Genomic DNA, 19,449 nt, shown 5'->3' on the forward strand with positions numbered 1-19,449 from the left:
GTCTAAATTCTTTTGCTTATGTCTGAATATTTTTCTTCTTGTTTATAAGTCTCTGTAAATAAATAAATAAATAAATAAATAAATAAATAAATAAATTTCAGGGCTTTTATCTTATCAATTCACTTTTATATTGAACTTTTACAGTAAGCCATTATGTCTAAGAAGAATAAAGAAATAGCAAATATTAATGTGAATGATTATAATCAATATTGGGGTATTTGCAGGGAAGACATTGAGCTTTTCATTGTCTGGTTCTGTTTCCAAGTCATCTATGGAAAATCCTAAAGCATAGGAGACACTCAGCAGGTTCCAATGACATCCTTATGGGCTCACAGAGGCATGGGTGAAGTTCTTGCCAGGGCTAACAGAGGCTGCAACTCTGAGGCTTGAGAAAGACAGAGGTCACTGAGGCAGTCTGTTCCTACCCTGGAGAGGGGTAGACCTCTTACAAGGCATAGTCTGGACCTGGCTTCTCAGACTGTCGATTCCAGAACAGACTGCTTGTTTTCCTCCAGCAACTGCTGATTTCACAGGAAATTCAGTGGCACTACTTTAGTAGACATTAGGAGTTTTATCCTTCCTTGATGAGAGCAATTCGGGGTTTTATGGGCAGATGTACTTGTCCATTCCTCCGTAGGTAATATGCAGCAATGCATGTCCTGGACACCGACAGTTGTTCTTTGTGGAGATGATGGGACTTACCCACACTCATCCAATGGTTGCTAGGTAGTATCACTTCCTCTAGGCAGTTGGCTATGGCCCTTTTACCTAGAATTCCTGAGTCTGTTGCTTTTTCCATTGTCACCCCATCAATAGAACCATTTAAAATGGGATGTAATCGAAATCTGGAGCCTCATTCTTTCTCTTGACCTCCTTGCAGTGTCTAGAAGGCATGCCTGTTTTCAAGGACATGACTTCATTTCTTTTTGCTGCATCAAGAGGAAAGCCAGCAGAGGAGGCAGGAGCTTACAACGAATCAGTAGGATTCCTAGAAAAGAAGCCATCCAGATCTCCATTCTCAGAAAACCCCTGGCTTGCTCTCATGTGACTGGGTCCTCAGACACCAGCAGCCTTAGATGACACCAAGGAAAGCTGTGCAGAGTCCTGGGTCCCCGGGTTCTTGACCTCCTGAGTGACAGCTGTAGACACATCCTCCAGGGAATCCTTACAGCTAGTGACATCTGGGCTAGGTGAACCAGATGCCAAAATGAGACATGTGAGAGAAATCCTAGACTGTTTGGAAGGAAGCCGTCTCTGCTTATGCTCTGTCTCTCTATGACCTGCCTCTGTGATGTGGAGAGGGAGCTCTCATGCCTGTGGGTCGCCTCCTAATGTGTTTGTTGTTGCAGATGTCATGGATGTTCTGGACCCCATCAGAACCCAGACTATGCTCAGTCACGCGGAGGTCAACACCTTTCTGTCCATCAGGTTATGAGACCTGAGACAGTTGAGGTAACTACATTTACCCTGGATGAAGTGCTCACAGACTTGGGCTGTCTTGCATGGCTGTGGCTTCAAGCAGATCTGTTTGTGGCTGTCTCCTTTGTAGTAACTCCTGCACCAGAAAAGCATTGCTCTGTACCAGGAAGATGACCAGGTCTTGGATAAGCCCAGAGAGCTCATGATTCTTTAGGACCTGGAAGCTCTGTTCCTAAAGAACTTGGTGAGAATATTTGCAGAGGTTTCTCTGGGACTGTGCATAGTGGCACTGACCAAGCAGAGTAAGCTTGCAGAGTTTTGGCCAATCTGTAGCAGGGTCCCTGGCTGCACTTGAGATTGAAGCCACAGGCTTCAGTAGTAGCCATCACCTACAGAGTGATCCCTGCCTGGTCTCCAGTCTCATGGAAAATTGAAACTGGGAAGTGGGATAACACATGAAATGGAAATGAAGAAATATCCAATAAAAATTAAAAAATTAAAGTAATCCTCCCAGGAGAATGAATGGGAAGCAAGTGCCTTAAGCAAACAGGTTCTCCACAACAACGCATGCTGAGTTCCAGCCTGGACATGAGGTGCCCTGAGTTTGGAACTGCCAGGCTGCTACTAGGAAGAGAACTTTCTTGTTCGTTTTCATAAGTCTCTCAAGTTTTCTTCTAAGGCTTTCATCTTATCAATCCACTTTCCCAATGAGCTTTTATGAGAAGCTATTATGGCTCACAAGAATAAAGTGAGGCTCATTGAGTGGCTGGGAGCTGCAGGTGTGGGGGAGCTAGGCACAGAGAGTACCAGCCTGCCAGGGGTGGGGCATGCGGGGTGGGAGGGACCAGCAGAGCTTCAGCCATCTCTGTTTGAGGAGGCTTAGCCCTGGGACCAGGCTTACTGGCTCCCCTCTGTGGCCACTTTGCCAGGGTCTCACCACAGGCGCCCACACTGGTTGCCAACCAGCTGTGCTTGCTCTACCTGTCCGCAGGGCTTCTGCAGTGGCTAGCACAGCCTTCAACATGGACAACGGCGAGTACAACGTGGTCCGGAAATCGGTGGATCCCGGGAGCCTCTTAGACTTCTTGCTCACCTTGCAATGGCAGACACAGCTGGAGGACAAGTGGCTGTGAGTTCCCCTACTCTTCACATCACCGCTGGGTTCGGACGCCCTGCCAGAAGGGCAAGGGCTAGCCCTGCTCCTGCTGGTCCTGCATGCCCATAGCTTATCAGCTGGCTGGTGGAGCTTGGCTTTTCTCTGCCTGGCTCTGCTTTGCCCTGCCTTGGTTTGCACTGCCCTGTTGACTCTCACTTCTTTGGCCAAAGACTTTTGATATCCGGGCTCGCCAAGCCCTGTACTAGGCAACACCTGGAAGCCAGAGACAAATGAATAGATGCCAGGCTTGGCCCTGGGAACTTGTGTCTCCCCCTCCCCTGAAGTGTTTTCCCCAGTTCACCACTCCAGGTTTACTTTGCAGAACCCCAGTAGGAGGCAGGCTTTGCTGAGCCTCACCTGTGAGCCTGGGATAGTGGTGGGATGTAGGGTTTCTGGAAGACTTTCAGGGAGATGCAGGCTTTTCATAAACTCCCCAACCATCCTGTGCCCTCCCTGGTTCACCCGCCCCGTGGAAGTTGGGAAGCCCCTTTTCCCTGTCCTGTGTGACTTTCCCTGTAGGGTTGGCTCTCCTGCAGGAGATACTTTCACATGCTTCTTTAAAAGCATCTTTTCCTCAGATCTAGATCAGCTGTGAAAACAGGCTTCTTCAAGTCAGTGTGAGAGCTACCCCTCCCAGCTCAGAGCTGCAACACCATAGGATCCTCCAGACACAATGCTGGGTGGGTCCCATGGAGGAGTTAGAGCAAAGTGCCCCTTCTGAGAAGTGACAGAGAACAGAAGGTTCAGAAGTGACAGTCAACCCCTGAGTGTTTCTTCCAGGAGAAAGCAAGGAGCTCTCCCTTTTAAACAGTTGTTGGCTCACACATGACCCAGCTGTGTGACTGGAGAAGATTTCCTGGAGCTTACTTGCCCAGTCAGAGTGGGGCTACATCCTTGATCCATGCAGATTCCCATATCAAAAGGTACTCCCCACCCCCCAGGCCTTGAGTTGAACCCAGGTCCTTCCAAGACCAACAGACCTGAGAGAACAGAGGGCAGCCCAGGGGAGAGAAGAGGCCAGAATGATATTAACCTGGAACAAACCCCCATATCAGCCATTGAACAACTTCAGAGGTTGTGCAGATGTGGACTCAGAATCTTAAGGTGGCATTTTTCTGATAACAGCTGATAGGTGAAGCTTAAGTCTGCTGTGGGTGGGATGATCCCAGGCAGGGAGGGGATCTGACTCTGCAGGCCTGGCCAGCCTCTGTGTTCTCATGAAAATAATTGTTGGTCAGTTGTAAATCTGATGTGAGTGTAGGTTTTTGTCAACTCAAAAGGATACCATTTCAAGTCTCACACATTATGAGGGAGACACACATTTACCTACGGGGGATTTGAACTTACTTCTGTAGAAGTGACTGTGGGCCAACAGAGGGAAAGCATTCTTGCCTTTAGCATTCTGTCTGTATTAGAGACTACAGGGACTGGCTTCCTGGACAGATAAGTACAAGGTGACAGACATTGTAATGGGGGAAAACTGAGGTAAGAAATGTCCTGAGGACAGCGATTTCAGATTGTGCCTTTAGCCAGCAATCTCTTTTGTCATTAAGGCAAGCAGCCTTTGGGTCTGCTAAAACTTGTCACTACTTCAGGGTGTCTCTGGTCTTACAACTGCTCCAGGTCTTTCTGAGATGAAGGCTTTTCCATAAAAAAAAAAAATTTACAGGGCAATGTTTCTCAACTTGTGAGTTGTGATCAATTCACAGAAATTATGTAGCAGATACTTTGATATAGGATACCTTGCATATTATGACTTATAAGAGTAGCAATATCAGTTATAAAGTAGGAATGAAATAATTTTATGGTGGGGGAGACCACAGCATGAAGAGCTGTGTTAAAGGGCTGCAGCAGTAGGAGTGTTGAGAACCACTGCCATAGAAGCTGACACATGGGAGCAGACTCCTCAGATGAGTAGAGACACACAGCAAGGGATACTGTGTCCCACCCTAGAACCCAGAGGCAGAATCTATCCCAGGAGTCTGTGGGTCACCTTGTCTTAAATTCTTCCAGGGTCAAGAATAGCATGGATCGCTTCAGGAGAGTCAGCTTGCACAGCCCACATCAGGCCCATGTCTTCCCTTACAGAGAAGGATGTGTGTCTGAGTGACAGCCAGTGAGACTGAGGGGACCCTGACACTCATTTGCTTTGAGCTGTGGTTTCTTCACCTGTAAAATGGAGGTGTTTCTGCTGAATTGGGTTGTTGTGGAGATTAACAGAACATACAACCTGCTCAGTGTCTGCCTGGCATGGACACCTGCTGGTTAAATGGAAGCTGTGGATGGTGATGCATTTAAAAGTAGAATTTCTATCCTGATAGTGTTAGATGCGGGGTGCCAGACAGGTATAAGCATTTTGTGATTCTAAGACAGCCTCGCATTAAAAGAGAAGGCTCTTATTTTAAAACTTTTAAAGAATGAATCAAGTATAAAATTCCAATATGAAATAATCATAATGAGAATTGAGCTAATTCCTGTGAAGTCATTTTAGCTTTACATTTTCTGCTTCTATTTTCAAGGCATCTAGAGTAGCACTGTACGAGGTCCTAAAGCCTTCTATTATGGTGCTACCCATTCATTCCTCTCTCCTTGAGGACTTCTCCAATGACTTAAGAAACCTGATTTCTATTCAGATTGTTCCCAGTTGGCATGATCTCTCTGTCCATGGTTCTTGCCAAAAGCTGCAGAGCCAATGTGTTGTTTTACAACGCAAAATTCCAGACCTTAATTTTACCAATGAAGTCTCAGGAGTCAGATGCTGTATTTAAGTAAAGCTCCCTACTGTCCTTCCTAATTCACTGTTCCCCCAGAAGAAGAGCGTTGTAGCTCCCTCTGCACACTTTTTTAAAAATCCTTCAACTGAAAGAATTTCCATTGCCTTAGTTATCTTCATTTCTTATCAAGTTGTGCCTTGATCTGCTCTAGACCTAAGTGCCCTTTTAGCTTTGCAGTAAAGGAGTGAGGTAGGTGAGCTGAACAATATTAAAGTCCATGCTCACAGTAAACAAAGAGCTCTTTCATTAAATGTCTGTGCCCTGGCGATGCTATACCACACAATCATTTTTCATTAAAAATGCATTCATGGAGATCACAGTGTGGTCAAATATTTTGTAACATAACTTACTAATGTTCTCTCTATTACTTAAATCAAGTACTGTCCTGTGAATTCTGGTCTTTTTCTGTCATGTCTGTGTGCATCATCATGGGAATCCCAAGGGACATCAATCCTGGGCTTTTGAAACTGTTGCATGTGGCCAACTGGGGACCAAAACCACCCAGGAGACTACTGATACGTGACACACATAAAGTCACCTCCCTATTTTCATATAGTTTATGGGAAGAGGTCACCATTGCTGACCAAGTCTCATTATCCAACGTGCTACTGAATGGAACAGTTGGGTAAAGGAGGTCACCCACAAAGCACAAAACACCCATCTCAGATAAACATGTATGGTTTATTGAATCCAAACATCCATGAATTTCAGGACACAATTAAAAGTCCAAACATAAGGATAAGAGATATAGAAGAGAATTGAGATTACCAGTTCATAAGTCCAGTAAACATCTTCAACAAATCATAGCAGAAAACTTCCATAAGGTAAAGAAATAAAAGGCCATAAAGGTACAATAAGCCTAAAGAACACAAAATAAATTTAACCAGAAAAATTTCCTCCACTCACATAATAATTAAAATACTAAATGCACAGATCAAAGAAAGAATATTAAACAGGGTGAGGTATAAATATCCAGTAACAAATGAATTCAGACCTATCTAAATTATACCAGACTGCTCAACAGAGACTCCAAAAGCCAGAAAATCTTGGACAGATGTAATGCAGACCCCGATTCCTATACCCAGCCTAATTCTCAATTACCCTGAATGGAGAAACCAAGATATTTTATGACAAAACCAAATTTAAACAATATTTTTTTCACTAAGAAGGCATAACCGAGGATAAGGAAAACTGCAGGACAATGAGCTAAACTATACCCAAGAAAAACCAAGAAATTAATCATCTTTCAATGATTTCAAAAAAGAGAAGCACACAAACATAATTTCACCCATAGCCAGAAAAAGACAAGAAAGCAGCAATCATTGGTCTTTAATATCTAACCAGACCCTCTGTCATCAATCCCCCAGCTCCTAGGGACCAAACTGCCAGCCAAAGTGTATACAAAGATGGGTCTATGGTTCTAGATAACTGTGTAGAAGAGGATTGACTTAAGTGGCATCAATGTGGTGGGAGGTCATTGACTACACTGAGGCCTGTTGCCCCACCAAAAGGAGATCCTAGAATTGTGAGGTGGGAATGGATATGTGTGGGTGGGGGAACACTGTCATATAGGCAAAGCTCAGTGCAAATGGGATGTAAGATATGATGAGGGGAGTCTGGAAAGTGGGACAACATTTGAAATATAAATAAATAAAATTACCAATTAATAAAAAAAATAGCAAGAATAAAATAAAAAGTGAAAAGGTAAAAGAAAACTTACACCAAAACAAAACTAAAGAAATCCCTGTAGTGGATTGGCCTAATTCTGCTTGTATTTAATGCTAATTTGTAGAACTCAAGACTGGTTAACCCCCAAAATCTGACCCTGCTCACAGTTAATTGTGATTATAAAGATGCCAACAGCCAATTACAGGGGAGGCTGGATGAAGACACTCCGCTGACAATGTGGACATCTCAAGACAGTCACTGGACAATGACTGACAGACTTGTCTGGAGACTGGAAATGTTTCGCTGTCTTAGAGAGGAAAGAAGGACCCTCCAACTACACTGTACTCTAAGGAAGGTTATTCAGGTGAGGGATGACATGGACTGTTTTGTCTCATGTCACACATGTCAGTAGAAAATATCCTAGGTATTGGGTGGTGCTGTTAGCATTAAACTGCATAGATTAAGATAATTACCTTGCTTTCTATCAAAAGAATTCATTATGCCAAGTTGACCTGTAGAAGGAGGCTAGTCTCTTCTGTATTTTATCAGATATGCATAGTCTATATAATCATCACTGATAGTAAGTGAGAGATCTGTTTGGAATTGAAACTGAGTGATGCTTGAGGATGATCCTGAATGCACAATGAGCAGTGGAGGCACCAGAGCCCGGTATGGATGCCTAGCAGCCTACCACATTGAGCAGACAGCGCTCAATCCCCTGTACATACACATCTCCTGAGATCGCTCTCCTTAATTGAAGGTGATCGTGTCCACCTAGTACAGCACATGCCCTGGAAGGACAAAAGCTACCTACAGGAGCTGTGGTATTGACTCCCATGTTAGAGCATCTGCTGCTCTCTCAGAAGAACCACATGGTCCCTAACAATCATCTACAACGGGGAATGTTATTCCCTCTTCTGGATCATGAGGGAAATGCACTCAGGAGTGGCCCAGACATACATTTCCAAAAAAAAAAAAAATCCATTGAGTTAAATGATAACAATAAATATAATCAGCAACAATAAAAAACACAGCATATGAATGATCAAGTAAAACAGCTCCTACAAAAACCTATTTCCCAAAATGGCGTTGCTGGTCATTATCTCTGTGGTTTAATACTGATGCTGTATTGTAAGGAAAACTGAGGCGCATGGTTCTCGATTAGGTTTACTTCTCTATTCCTTTGTGAAAGTTGTCATTCTTTCTGCAGCTCTACAGGCATGAGTGTGTGTTACTCAATATCTGGTGCACACAGTCAATAAGGAATGTGTGTTGTAGACTGATATAGACTAGGATGAGCAGAATACATGACAGCATGGATACAGTATGGCAGTGATTACATCATAAAGTGTGTGTCCATAAAAAAATCACATTATCCACACAAAAGACACTATCACCCTGTGTACCCCTTGGTGGCTTTGAATTCACTGGACCACGCAAAGATCCATATCTAGCTGTAAGTTCTACATCCTCAGGAGGGGAAAGGACCCTTGAATAACGAAGATGGTCTTAAGAGTCAAGAGTTACAAATCAAATTTTATTCATAAGGAGTACAATTTACAAAAAACAGGGATAAAATGAACAATTAAAATGGTTGAAAAAATGAAAAACAGTAACAAGAATATATAACTATAAAACAACAAAAAGAAAACTTCAATGAAAATCATAACAAAAACTATTTCTTAACAGCATTTTCCTAATGAACATTTAGAAACAAGTTGTAGTGCTGTTTCTCCTCTAGAACACGAGATGTAAAGGCAGTCCCCTCAGTTGTCTCTCAAATGGTGTTGTCGGTATGAGAAAGGAGAAAGACCCCAATCAGACAGGCCGGCATACAGATACATAAATTTAGGGTCTCTAAACATTGAGGAAATTAACTGAGAAGAAGAATATTCACCCAAAAAAAGTCTTTGACTGTGAGGATTGTCGTCACAGGGAACTCCTGAGAAAGAAACTCATTCTTCAGGGGGCTGTCTTCCTGGGATACGTCCTATTCCATGTCTCCTGCAGTTTCTGAGACCTGGGAGAAGAAGGCAGCTATTAAGACACTGATTTGGTGGGGACAGGCATACCAGCTGTCAAGTTGCCTTCTGTCCCTTCAGCTGCATTGGACAGACAGCACTGATCTTTTCACTGAAATCATTGCTGATATCTTTGCAGGGTGGGGAACATCACCAGCAACCCTCACAGTACTGTGAGATAACAAGCTGCTCCTCAGACTCTACCAGGGCAAACCAAGAACAGGGAAATGGGAAGAGACCTACTTGGGTTGCAGGAAGAAAGGAGAAGGTCACATGATACCCTGATCAAAGCCAATGACAAGGACTCATTTGCCATTTGCACTTGGTTCTTATCCCTGCAAGGTGCTTCCAACCATCACATGACCCCTGTATGACCTTTGTCACAGGACTAAGAACTTGTTCCAAACTCCTCATAGCATCCAATCTGTGACAGGGAGATGCAGTGATGTGATATGTTATTCCTCTGTCACCATTTCTGGACTGCAGTTTCAAAAAGGGCAGAAAAGTATACTTGCCCATAATTCAGTTTCTGAAAAGTGGTTAATATCCCAGAATACTTGTGCATAGACAGAACAATGAATAACTCTATCACATGAGGTGGGTGACTGATTGGGTGTCGGGAGATTAGAAAGATGATGGGGGAAAGCAAAGATGTATCCAATAGGCAAATGGTATCAGACATTGTTAATCTGACTCAGCTGCTTGTTCCTACCAAATTTTGCTGGGTCTGGAGGTTGCTGGTCTTCTCCCGTTCTTCTTCATCATTCGGGTTCAACTCAAACAAATATCGCTGTACCTCCTTGCACTCCTGCTTCAATGTGACCAACTTCTTCTTCATACATGCCTGGTCCATCAGGAGCTGGCTGTGCAGGTTGCTGGAAACACACTATGCACAGTAAGATCCTGAAGCCTCTTCCTCCCATTCCAACTGCCAAATCCCACAAACTCCACCAGGACCCAGATACTCATAAAGACTTCATAGAATACATCTCCATACATGTAAGGCTGCTGCACAAAAGGCAAACAGCCAATTCAGGAAAGAATAAATTGTTTCTGTGACCCAAGCACCAATAAGAGTCTATGTCTGTCCAAAAGAACAAGGGATCTACAAAAATCCATGAAAGCCCAATGCATGAGGGCAACATCAATTAGTAGCCGGCAAATAACCACAAGAAGACAGTAGAACCATGGGAAGGTCATGCTAACCATGTGGTCCACACATTGAGCTTTGCTAAACCTGCTATGACCCCAGAGGCCCAGGTCAGCCTAATAACACTCTGATGCCTGAATCAGTGTAGTTCTATCCAGAGCCTTCTAAAGATGCATAGACACTGTGGTGATAAGTGACATTCTCTCATGGAACTGAAACTGAGTCCAAAAGACCCACGGCACAGTGATATTTAAACAGCAGAAGAGATGGACCCAGAGCTGCAGGCTCTCCAGTCCAGAACAAAGAGAGGCAGAAATGGCCATTCCCCAAGTGATGGGCCCTTCTGACCAGTTCTTACCGATAGAAGTGAATCTCCTTCTTGAGCTCCTAAAATTTCTCACGATATTGAATGTTGTTTGTGTCTAAATTGTGCAGTAATGACATGACCTTTTTCTCCTTTATCTTCAATTTTTCATAAAATGGATTTGGCCTGAAGTAGGGGCTGGCCCCAGGAAGATAGAACACAAAGAAGATCAGCATTTAGGATTATATGAACTCAGGCTGGGTCCTGTACTACCCCAGCCCTGGAAGGACACTTTCTGAATTCTACATTTTGGGATCTTCTTCAGTTTCAGAAACTTGAAATTGTGCGCCCAGGACAACAGAAGCTAAGTACCCAGATAAAGGGTTCCCTGGCTCACTTTTTTCAATCAGGAGGGCTGGATCTGCATTCAAACCTGTTATGCTATCCAGAGCCTAGGCCACAGCTCTTACGCTACCACACACACACACACACACACACACACACACACACACACACACACACACACACACAGAAATCTCTGATTTAATTCTTCCTGTTTTGACAACTGGAATGTTACAAGCTGAATAACTAACATTCTAGAGGCAGACAGTACACATAATTATGGAGATGGGACCAGATATTGCCACAAACTTATAATCTGCCCAAGGCATACAAATGTACAAACAAATGTGACCACATAGGCAAAGAACTGTGCTGTTGAAAGTGGGGCTTCCAAAATAAAGGACTCACACCTCCATGAAACTATTGTACAGGTAAATCCTGAGGCCAAAAAACAGACCCCTAAATTCCAAGTGTGGAGGGACATAGAAACATATAAACATTGTGCATATGCATGCAGACCTTTGCACACACAGACACACAAACTGGGACACACCCACAAGAAAAGAAAAGTAAACAGACTCAGAGAATGAGAGAGAGAGACAAATATTGAAAGAGCACAATGAGAATCAGTAGAAATGTATGCACCATTACTGTCTCAGAGTGTAAGGCACACAGAAAGAAGGAACAGGCCTGAGCCTCAGGCCTTCTGGTTAAGCATTGATATGAACAATGTGGGACCTGTCACCTAAGGCTGCTGCCAGGAGATGATAGCATTCAGTCACCTTCCTAGCAAGTACAAACACTCTCCACAAACTCACAGCACCTAGAACCTTGCAAAGCTACCACCTGTCAAGGGCTTTCCAAATGTACACTGGGAACTCATGCTCCAGTGACTTTATCCCTGAAATCTTCACTCAGATCACAAGTTCAGATTTTCATCAGTAGGAATCAGAGGGTCCATTTCCAAACTCACTCCTGACCAAAGGTCAGGTTCTGAATCTCCTCTATATGGGAGATGAGGTTTAGAATAAGGTCTTTTGGGAGGCACAGCATTCTAGATCCCACCACCTTAATAGGGTAAGATGAGAATGAGATTACACAGCGGTGAATAACACAAGAGCGTTTGGAGCAGTGCATACCTCTTGTTCATGGATCCACCTGTCACATAAAGGAGGCGATCTGTCAGCTCATTTCTCTCCTTGGTAGTTAGCTCCAGTTCTCTATTCAGCCTCTCCTCTTCCTCGTTGGCCTGCACCTTGTTTAGGACAGTTTCAGGGGATGACGTTTGTCTGTAGGCCTCTGTAAGTAGAAGAACACAAGTGAACCTGCATGGGGAGAATGCATAGAGCATACACAGACCACAGTGAGTCCCAAACAGGAGAACATGCCTGGAAGCCAGTGTCACTGCAAGGAGTTTGGTCTATGCATAAGAGGCCTCCTAAGTGGATCACAGTTCCCACACTACTCTATAGAGACCAAGAGATGTAAGCAGCCAGGTGTTCCCTATGCCCGCCCACACAGGCTTTCAAGTAACAGAGAGATGCCTTCTCCAGGATTATTAACAGCTACACAGGATACAACCTGGTTTCAGGACCCTCACCCCTGTGGTTTCAGAAGTCAGATCATCAACTCAGCATCCACAAAGACTTGAGTGATCAGGCATACTCAGATATTTTACCCTGTTACTATAGTCCAATAACTTTGGATTAAAAAGTCATGCAGGGGCAGGAAAAGGTCAACAAACTTATCAATTCCTCCTACTGAAATAACAAATGCCCCACAAGTGCCAATAGGTTACAGGCTCTTTCTTGGTCTACCTGCTACATATAGTTTGGCTACTGTAGAAAAATATCTGCCACACAGAACCTCTAATATATGAAGGTAAGGTTGGCCCTGTCAGCAGAGGTAGTCAGAGGAGTTCTAAGAATATAAGGTCATGGCCAGGAGCACAATTCTCTCCCTGTTACTACTGTCAGATAGACACTGAATTTAAAGAAGCAATGAAAGTGAAGTACATTGATTCCCTGTTTAATTCAGAAAAGTTATCCCCTCCATGACTCCTGATGATGTTATTATATCAATTTAACACACCAAATGCACTATAAAATTAAAGGCTAGAAGGTCACAGAATAATGGCATAGGCATTGCCTTATCCTCCATGTGGTTATGGAGAAACTAATGATGTGAAAACCTTGATGTTCAGGAATTGTGATAATCAAGGAATTCAATATCTTTGGAGATGTTCCAGTGGTTGTGGCCCATTGGTATAAAGGCCAGCTGAAGGCCCCCCCACACACCCCTGACAGGTAGCTCAACATACACTGCCCAGAACTTACTCCACATTCCACATGACCACGTCCTGTGTCCATCATTACCTTTAGGTTTCGTTTCCTTCATTCTAGACTCTTCTCCATCAACATCAACTCTCCCAAAGCGCCTGCAAAGACGGGCAAACATGCCTGTGGATATATCCTTTGGACACTAAGAGAGAAAAATTATGGAACTGGTTGTCACTACAACACTGGTGACATCACAGGGATTCCAAGGACTCTCTAGGAGATAATAGAATTTCCAAGACGGGATGGCTGATGTCATGGATAACAGACTTTGCCTCCCTGCTAATGTTCTCCCTCTCCTGAGCAAAAGTTGATGTGCCCTTTTTAAGAGACTTCCCTGTGGCATAACCGCTGAGCACCACAGGCTTCCAAAGCCAAATTTGGCTCTAGGATTGATTGGAAAAACCTAAGTCATTGCTATGTATCTAAATGAGTGCTTCCTCCCGAATCCCTGCACAGACATGTTTCATCCTACATCAAATTCTCCTCAGTCAGCAATGTTACCCATTAAAGATTACTGAGAAATCACACCAGTTCAAATAAGTAGCCAAAGAGGTCTCCTGTCTCATCCTGTGCAGGTGCATGAAATCACACCCAGAAATAGCCTGCAGGGTAGTTTGCAATGTGGGTGTGTGTTATGGGTACAACCTGAAGCTTTGTGCTTAACATTTGACAGTTGCCACCAGATTCCTTAGGAGAAAGAATTGTATTCATTGTGGTCCTGGCCTCAATGTGGAGATCTGTTGGCAGAGGAAACTGAAATATTGGATCCACCAGTGAATGCACCCTCAGGCTGAGTGTGGGGCTCTCCTCTTTGCACTTAAGTTACCAAAGCAGGATTGCTTACAGGACTCTCTGAGCTCTAACATGCGATTCTATATGAAAAACATAAGGTCAGCAGATGTGGGGGTGCAGCCAAAGTAGTAGGACAAGCCTAGGGACATAACTCAGTGGACAGAGTAAGAAACGAGCATCTTCTCTTCTGGTTCATGGGTCAGCCCACAAAACACAAAACCATCTATCGTAGTAAAAAAAAAAAAAACAAGTTATTTTATTGAATGCATACACTAATACTAATTGATCAGATGCATAACTCAGATTTTGGGGGCAGTTCCATGACTTGAACTATCTTCCTGACAACACAGAAAGCAATAAACAAATAAATAAACAAACAAGAAAGAAAGAAAGAAAGAAAGAAAGAAGGAAAGAAAGAAAGAAAGAAAGAAAGAAAGAAAGAGAAGGGCTGGAGAGATGGCTCAGTGGTTAAGAGCACTGACTGCTCTTCCAGAGGTCCTGAGTTCAAATCCCAGCAACCACATGGTGGCTCACAACCATCTGTAATGAGATCTGATGCCCTCTTCTGGTGTGTCTGAAGACAGCTACAGTGTACTCATATGCATAAAATAAACAAATCTTTAAAAAAAAAAGAAAGAAAGAGAAAAAACACAAAAAAGCACAAGCCTCTCATGTGAAGTTACAGAAGAGTGATCCAGTGGTCACTTCTGACTAGGCCATTTTAGCTATGACAGTGCATAGTGACCCTTAATCTGTTGGGTCCTATATAAACCTTTGTGCAATATTGTCATTTTAACAAACCTCATCCAGAACATACAGAACGACACAGGATATGATTGCCATGTCCTTGTATTATATGTAGTTATTTTTCTGTGTCCTTGATTGTCAGACATATTACAGCAACGATCTGAAATGGCTGGTAGATGTGGATAAAGCTATAGTTGTGGGTTACATACCTCAATTCTCAATGGATAATGCTGTCCTCACAGTCCTTGGAGGCACCTTTGTAAGAATGTGTATTGGAAGGTGGAAGCAGGTTTATCTGAGCTCAAAGTGCACCTGACGAGCAATGTAGAGAACAACATGGGGTAATTGAGACCCTGTCTAAAACCAGCACGGAAACCCACCCTTCATTCACAGCCCATCTACCAATTCTTGAATTTTTACCATTCTCTGCCGACCAGTCTTTCATTCTGGAATGGTAGAAAAGAACTGGAAATGATCTCTCTATTCTAAGCACCTTGATCTCTCTTTCCTTAGGTCCAGGTTAAGAATGCCTGCAAATGAGTATCACCATCTGAACAACTTAGTATCATCTACTCAGCATTTCTAGCATAATACTGTGCCTATGGTAATCTCAAGCTTCCCTGAGTGTTGCTGCCCCAGCAAGAATTGTGAAGAACTGAGTTCAAACCCCAGTTATCCTTACAAGGGTAGAAGAAAGCCATCAGAGATGCTCCACTTCTTTGTCCTTAGATTAAATCAAGATGATAGAATGTGAATCTAGTGGGCTATTTGACCAGACATCTTTCTCCCAACCCCACCTATCTGAGTTCATTGCTTGGCAGAATTCATGCACCCCCCCTCCCCTGATCCAAGATGTTTCTTGGTACATTGCTGCCAAGGACCAGGTTTCCTGAGTTTTGTTTTTTATAGAATTGGGTATAGTCAATCATTGTTGCCCTCTATTATAGATATAGACAAATATCTATAATAACTGACCACACTGTACTTGTATATACAGGTACAGTAGTGGAAATTTCAGCATAACTGAGGAGTGGGCAACCAGGACTGTGTCCTAGCCTTTCTCTGCCCATATCACAGCTCACAGGCGGCTGGGGCAAACCTTGAGTTCCTCTGTAGAAACAGAGTGAGGTTGAATGGACACTGAGCGGGCAGAGCAACACAGCTGAGGCAACTCAATTCCAGCAACAAACACATTATTTGTTGCCCATCTTAACAGCTCATTTTGAGGTCTTGTCCCCACACCTAGCTTAAACACAGCAATTTGCATACATACCAGTCTGCTATTTCATATTGTTGCTGTAATATGCCTCCTCATACGCCTCCATATCATAGATTCCAAAAAAGAAAAAAAATAAACCTGACAGTGAGAAGGGTGATGCTTGTCAACATCTAGTGTGTTGGGGGCCCAGGTTCGGTCACAAATAACCAGGACACAGGGGATGCAGAGCAAAGGCAGATGCAACTGCATGCAGCTGCAAGCTTATTAATCTTTATATAGGCATGAAAATGTATTACCTCACTTTCCCTTTTGGCAAGATATAATAAGATCGTTATTCCCATGATACCAGGAACGACCGAGGCAAGACTAGGCAAAGAAGTAAGACTAAGCAAAGACTTCTTCTTAAAATATCTGTATAGCAAATCACCCCTCTTCCTAGTATCACAATATACTTGTCATAACCCAGGGAGCATGAGAGCCGCTTCCACAAAAATAGGACATAGTACAACATACTCTAAGGTAAAGTGAGCAAAAACATTTTCTTCTCAAGGGCAGCATTCCAGCACCTGCTTGCATCTCTCAGCCCTCTTTCCTTGATCCTGTCTGGGAAGTGTATCTCAATGACTCCACGATTTCTTTCTTTGTTCTTTTGTTTTAAAAGTAACACTTTCTATAACATAGGTCAATGTCCTCGAAGGGGTTTAATTGTGCAAAAAGAAAGCAATATAATATATAATGTATGCAACCTTTAATGACAGTATCTATTTTCTTAGGGGTATTATTCAGATATCTTCCCAGATCTGGATTTAACTTTGGTAATTGTTATCTGTCTAGAAAAATCAACAATATCGAATAAATATTTCAGTTTTCTGGTGTAAAGTCCTTGGGAGTAAGAACTAATGATTTTGGAATTTGCTCAGTGTCTGTTGTTATGTCCCTCATTTCCTTTCTGATTTTTAATTTTTGTATTGTCTCTCTTGTGCATTGTTAGTTTGAGGAAGGGGTTGTCTCTCTTGTGGATCTTCTCAGAAGAAGAAGAAGAAGAAGAAGAAGAAGAAGAAGAAGAAGAAGAAGAAGAAGAAGAAGAAGAAGAAGAAGAAGAAGAAGAAGAAAAAGACAGCCCTTGCTTTCCTTGACTTTGTATTTTTCTCTTTGTTTCTGAAGGCTTGATTTCAACCCTGAGTTTATTTCCTTTCATCAGATCCTACCAGACTCTCTATGGGATGAGGCTTTGCCTCACCTTGGTAAGAGCAGCATGGAATAAATGAAGCTTCTGCTGATCTCTGTTGTGGTGTTGCACATCACAATCTCACCGAAAACCATGCATAGCCTGGTTTAGGTTCTGTTAAAGCAGCCCACTATTTCAGTGTTCCCTGCAAGGTGCCATGGAACAGTAGTAACATAATTCTGCATGCACATCGACAGGTTTCTCTATGGTGTTCTGGGGAATTTGATAAAAGTTTATAGTGAGTTCATGGATGAACACACACACACACACACACACACACACACACACACACACACACACACACACTTTACTGACATGGTGCATATTCTTTGTACACCAAGAATAAAGTGAGCGTTGCTGAAAATGCACCAATAATGGAATGGAAGGAGGGAGCTGTGGGGAAGCTGGGGCTTAGAGTTACTTAAAAGACCGGATGCAGATTCTCCTTTTATTGGAGGAGAAACTTGATAGACAATGTGGTTCTTTATTTTCTTTTTCTAGCGCACACAGGACTAGGGTGGCAGCTAGGGCTTTGAGTGTGTTTGGCAAGTACTGTAGCACTGAATTAAATCCTATGGCTGGAACCCTATTAATCGTCTACAACAATTACTGGGCAGGCTGGAACGACACTCAGTTGACACTGTGAACATCTCAAGACAGTAACTGGACAATGGCTGACAGACTTGTCTAAAGACTGGAAATGTTTCTCTATCTTGGAGAGCAAAGAAGGAGCCTCCAACTACACTGAACTCTAAGGAAGTTTATTCAGGTGAGGGATGACATGGACTGTTTTGTCTCATGTCACACATGTCAGTAAAAATATCCTCTGCAAATAGTGATATTTTGACTTCTTCTTTTCCAATCTGTATCCCCTTGATCTACTTTTGTTGTCTGATTGCTCTGGCTAGAACTTCGAGAACTATATTGAATAAGTAGGGAGAGCATGGGCAGCCTTGTCTAGTCCCTGAATTCAGTAGGATTGCTTCAAGTTTCTCTCCATTTAATTTAATGTTAGCTTCTGGTTTGCTGTATATGGCTCTTCCTATGTTTAGGTATGCGCCTTGAATTGCTATTCTTACCCGAACTTTTATCGTGAAGGGGTATTGAATTTTGTCAAATGCTTTCTCACCATCTAATGAAATGATCATGTGGTTTTGTTCTTTCAGTTTGTTTATATAATGGATTGTGTTGATGGTTTTCCGTATATTAAACCTTCCCTGCATGCCTGGGATGAAGCCTACTTGATCATGGTGGATGATTGTTTTGATGTGCTCTTGGATTCAGATTTCCAGAATTTCATTGCATATTTTTGCATTGATATTCATAAGGGAAATTGGTCTGACGTTCTCTTTTTTTGTTGGGTCTTTGTGTGGTGTAGGTATAAGAGTAATTAGGCTTCATAGAAGGAATTTGGTGGCACTCCATCTGTTTCAATTTGTGGAATAGTTTGGATAGTATTGGTATGAGGTCTTCTAGATCTGATATAATCCTGCACTCAACCCTTCTGGACCTGGGCTCTTTTTGTTTGGGAGACCTTTAATGACTGCTTCTATTTCGTTAGGAGTTATGGATTTGTTTAAATGGTTTATCTGTTCCTGATTTAACATCAGTACCTGGTATCTGTCTAGGAAATTGTTCATTTCCTGCAGATTTTCAAGTTTTCTTGAATAAAGGCTTTTGTAGTAGGATCTGATGATTTTTTGAATTTCCTCTGATTCTGTAGTTATGTCTCCCTTTTCATTTATGATTTTGTTAATTTGGACACCCTGTCTGTGTCCTCTCATTAGTTTGGCTAAGGGTTTATCTATCTTGTTTACACTCTGAAAGAACCAACTTTTGGTTCTGTTGATTCTTTCTCTGGTCCTTTTTGTTTCTACTTGGTTGATTTCAGCTCAGAGTTTGATTATGTCCTGCCTTATACTCCTGTGTGTATTTGCTTCTTTTTGTCCTAGAGCTTTTAGGTGTGCTGTCAAGCTGCTGATATATGCTCTCTCCTGTTTCTTTCTGCAGGCACTCAGAGCTATAAGTTTTCCTCTTAGTACAACTTTCATTGTGTCACATAAGTTTGGGTATGTTGTACTTTCATTTTCATTAAATTCTAAGAAGTCTTTAATTTCTATCTTTATTTCTTCCTTGACCAGGTTATCATTGAGTAGAGCATTGTTCAACTTCCACGTATATGTGGTCGTTCTTCCCTTATTGTTATTGAAGACCAGCTTTAGCCCGTGGTGGTCTGGTAGGACGCATGGGATTATTTCTAACTCTTTGTATCTGTTGAGGCCTGTTCTAT

At 42.7% G+C, this 19,449-nt stretch overlaps 2 protein-coding genes and 1 pseudogene across 3 annotated transcripts; 1 reads left to right on the plus strand and 2 right to left on the minus strand.

The window, feature by feature from the left end:
* The first annotated feature begins 119 nt into the window (after positions 1 to 119).
* On the plus strand, positions 120 to 17,928 carry LOC147999378 (uncharacterized). The gene is made up of 2 exons (XM_087596621.1): positions 120 to 2,548; positions 16,923 to 17,928. Exons 1-2 carry the CDS (start codon positions 2,247 to 2,249, stop codon positions 17,065 to 17,067), a joined length of 447 nt encoding a protein of 148 aa, XP_087452747.1. The 5' UTR covers positions 120 to 2,246; the 3' UTR covers positions 17,068 to 17,928.
* Positions 403 to 2,178, minus strand: LOC147999379 (zinc finger CCCH-type antiviral protein 1 pseudogene; annotated as a pseudogene).
* LOC134483623 (disks large homolog 5-like) lies at positions 8,534 to 14,167 on the minus strand. 2 transcript variants are annotated; one of them, XR_015643988.1, is made up of 5 exons: positions 13,171 to 14,167; positions 11,974 to 12,133; positions 10,547 to 10,690; positions 9,751 to 9,913; positions 8,534 to 9,037 (listed from the first exon to the last, which is right to left on the minus strand). XR_015643988.1 is itself a non-coding variant. In XM_087596622.1 (4 exons), exons 1-3 carry the CDS (start codon positions 13,289 to 13,291, stop codon positions 10,576 to 10,578), a joined length of 396 nt encoding a protein of 131 aa, XP_087452748.1. In that variant the 5' UTR covers positions 13,292 to 14,167; the 3' UTR covers positions 8,541 to 9,037; positions 10,547 to 10,575. The 2 variants fall into 2 exon arrangements, 1 of the variants encoding a protein (XP_087452748.1); XM_087596622.1 differs by lacking the exon at positions 9,751 to 9,913 and having other exon boundaries at positions 8,541 to 9,037.
* Positions 17,929 to 19,449: the final 1,521 nt, after the last annotated feature.

Source organism: Rattus norvegicus, chromosome 19 (genome assembly GCF_021556685.1).
Source record: "Rattus norvegicus strain SHRSP/BbbUtx chromosome 19, alternate assembly SHRSP_T2T, whole genome shotgun sequence".
Classification (NCBI taxonomy): Eukaryota; Metazoa; Chordata; class Mammalia; order Rodentia; family Muridae; genus Rattus; species Rattus norvegicus.

Excerpts from the sequence above, each read along its gene's own strand:
- LOC147999378 (XM_087596621.1), top strand. The coding sequence starts at position 2,247 with ATGCGGGGTGGGAGGGACCAGCAGAGCTTCAGCCATCTCTGTTTGAGG. Across the intron at positions 2,549-16,922 it reads CAGCTGGAGGACAAGTGGCT|TTTGAGGAAGGGGTTGTCTC; the intron begins GTGAGTTCCCCT and ends GTGCATTGTTAG.
- LOC134483623 (XM_087596622.1), bottom strand. The coding sequence starts at position 13,291 with ATGTTTGCCCGTCTTTGCAGGCGCTTTGGGAGAGTTGATGTTGATGGA. Across the intron at positions 12,134-13,170 it reads GTGGTCATGTGGAATGTGGA|AGGCCTACAGACAAACGTCA; the intron begins GTAAGTTCTGGG and ends TTCTACTTACAG. Across the intron at positions 10,691-11,973 it reads GGTGGATCCATGAACAAGAG|CCCCTACTTCAGGCCAAATC; the intron begins GTATGCACTGCT and ends TCCTGGGGCCAG.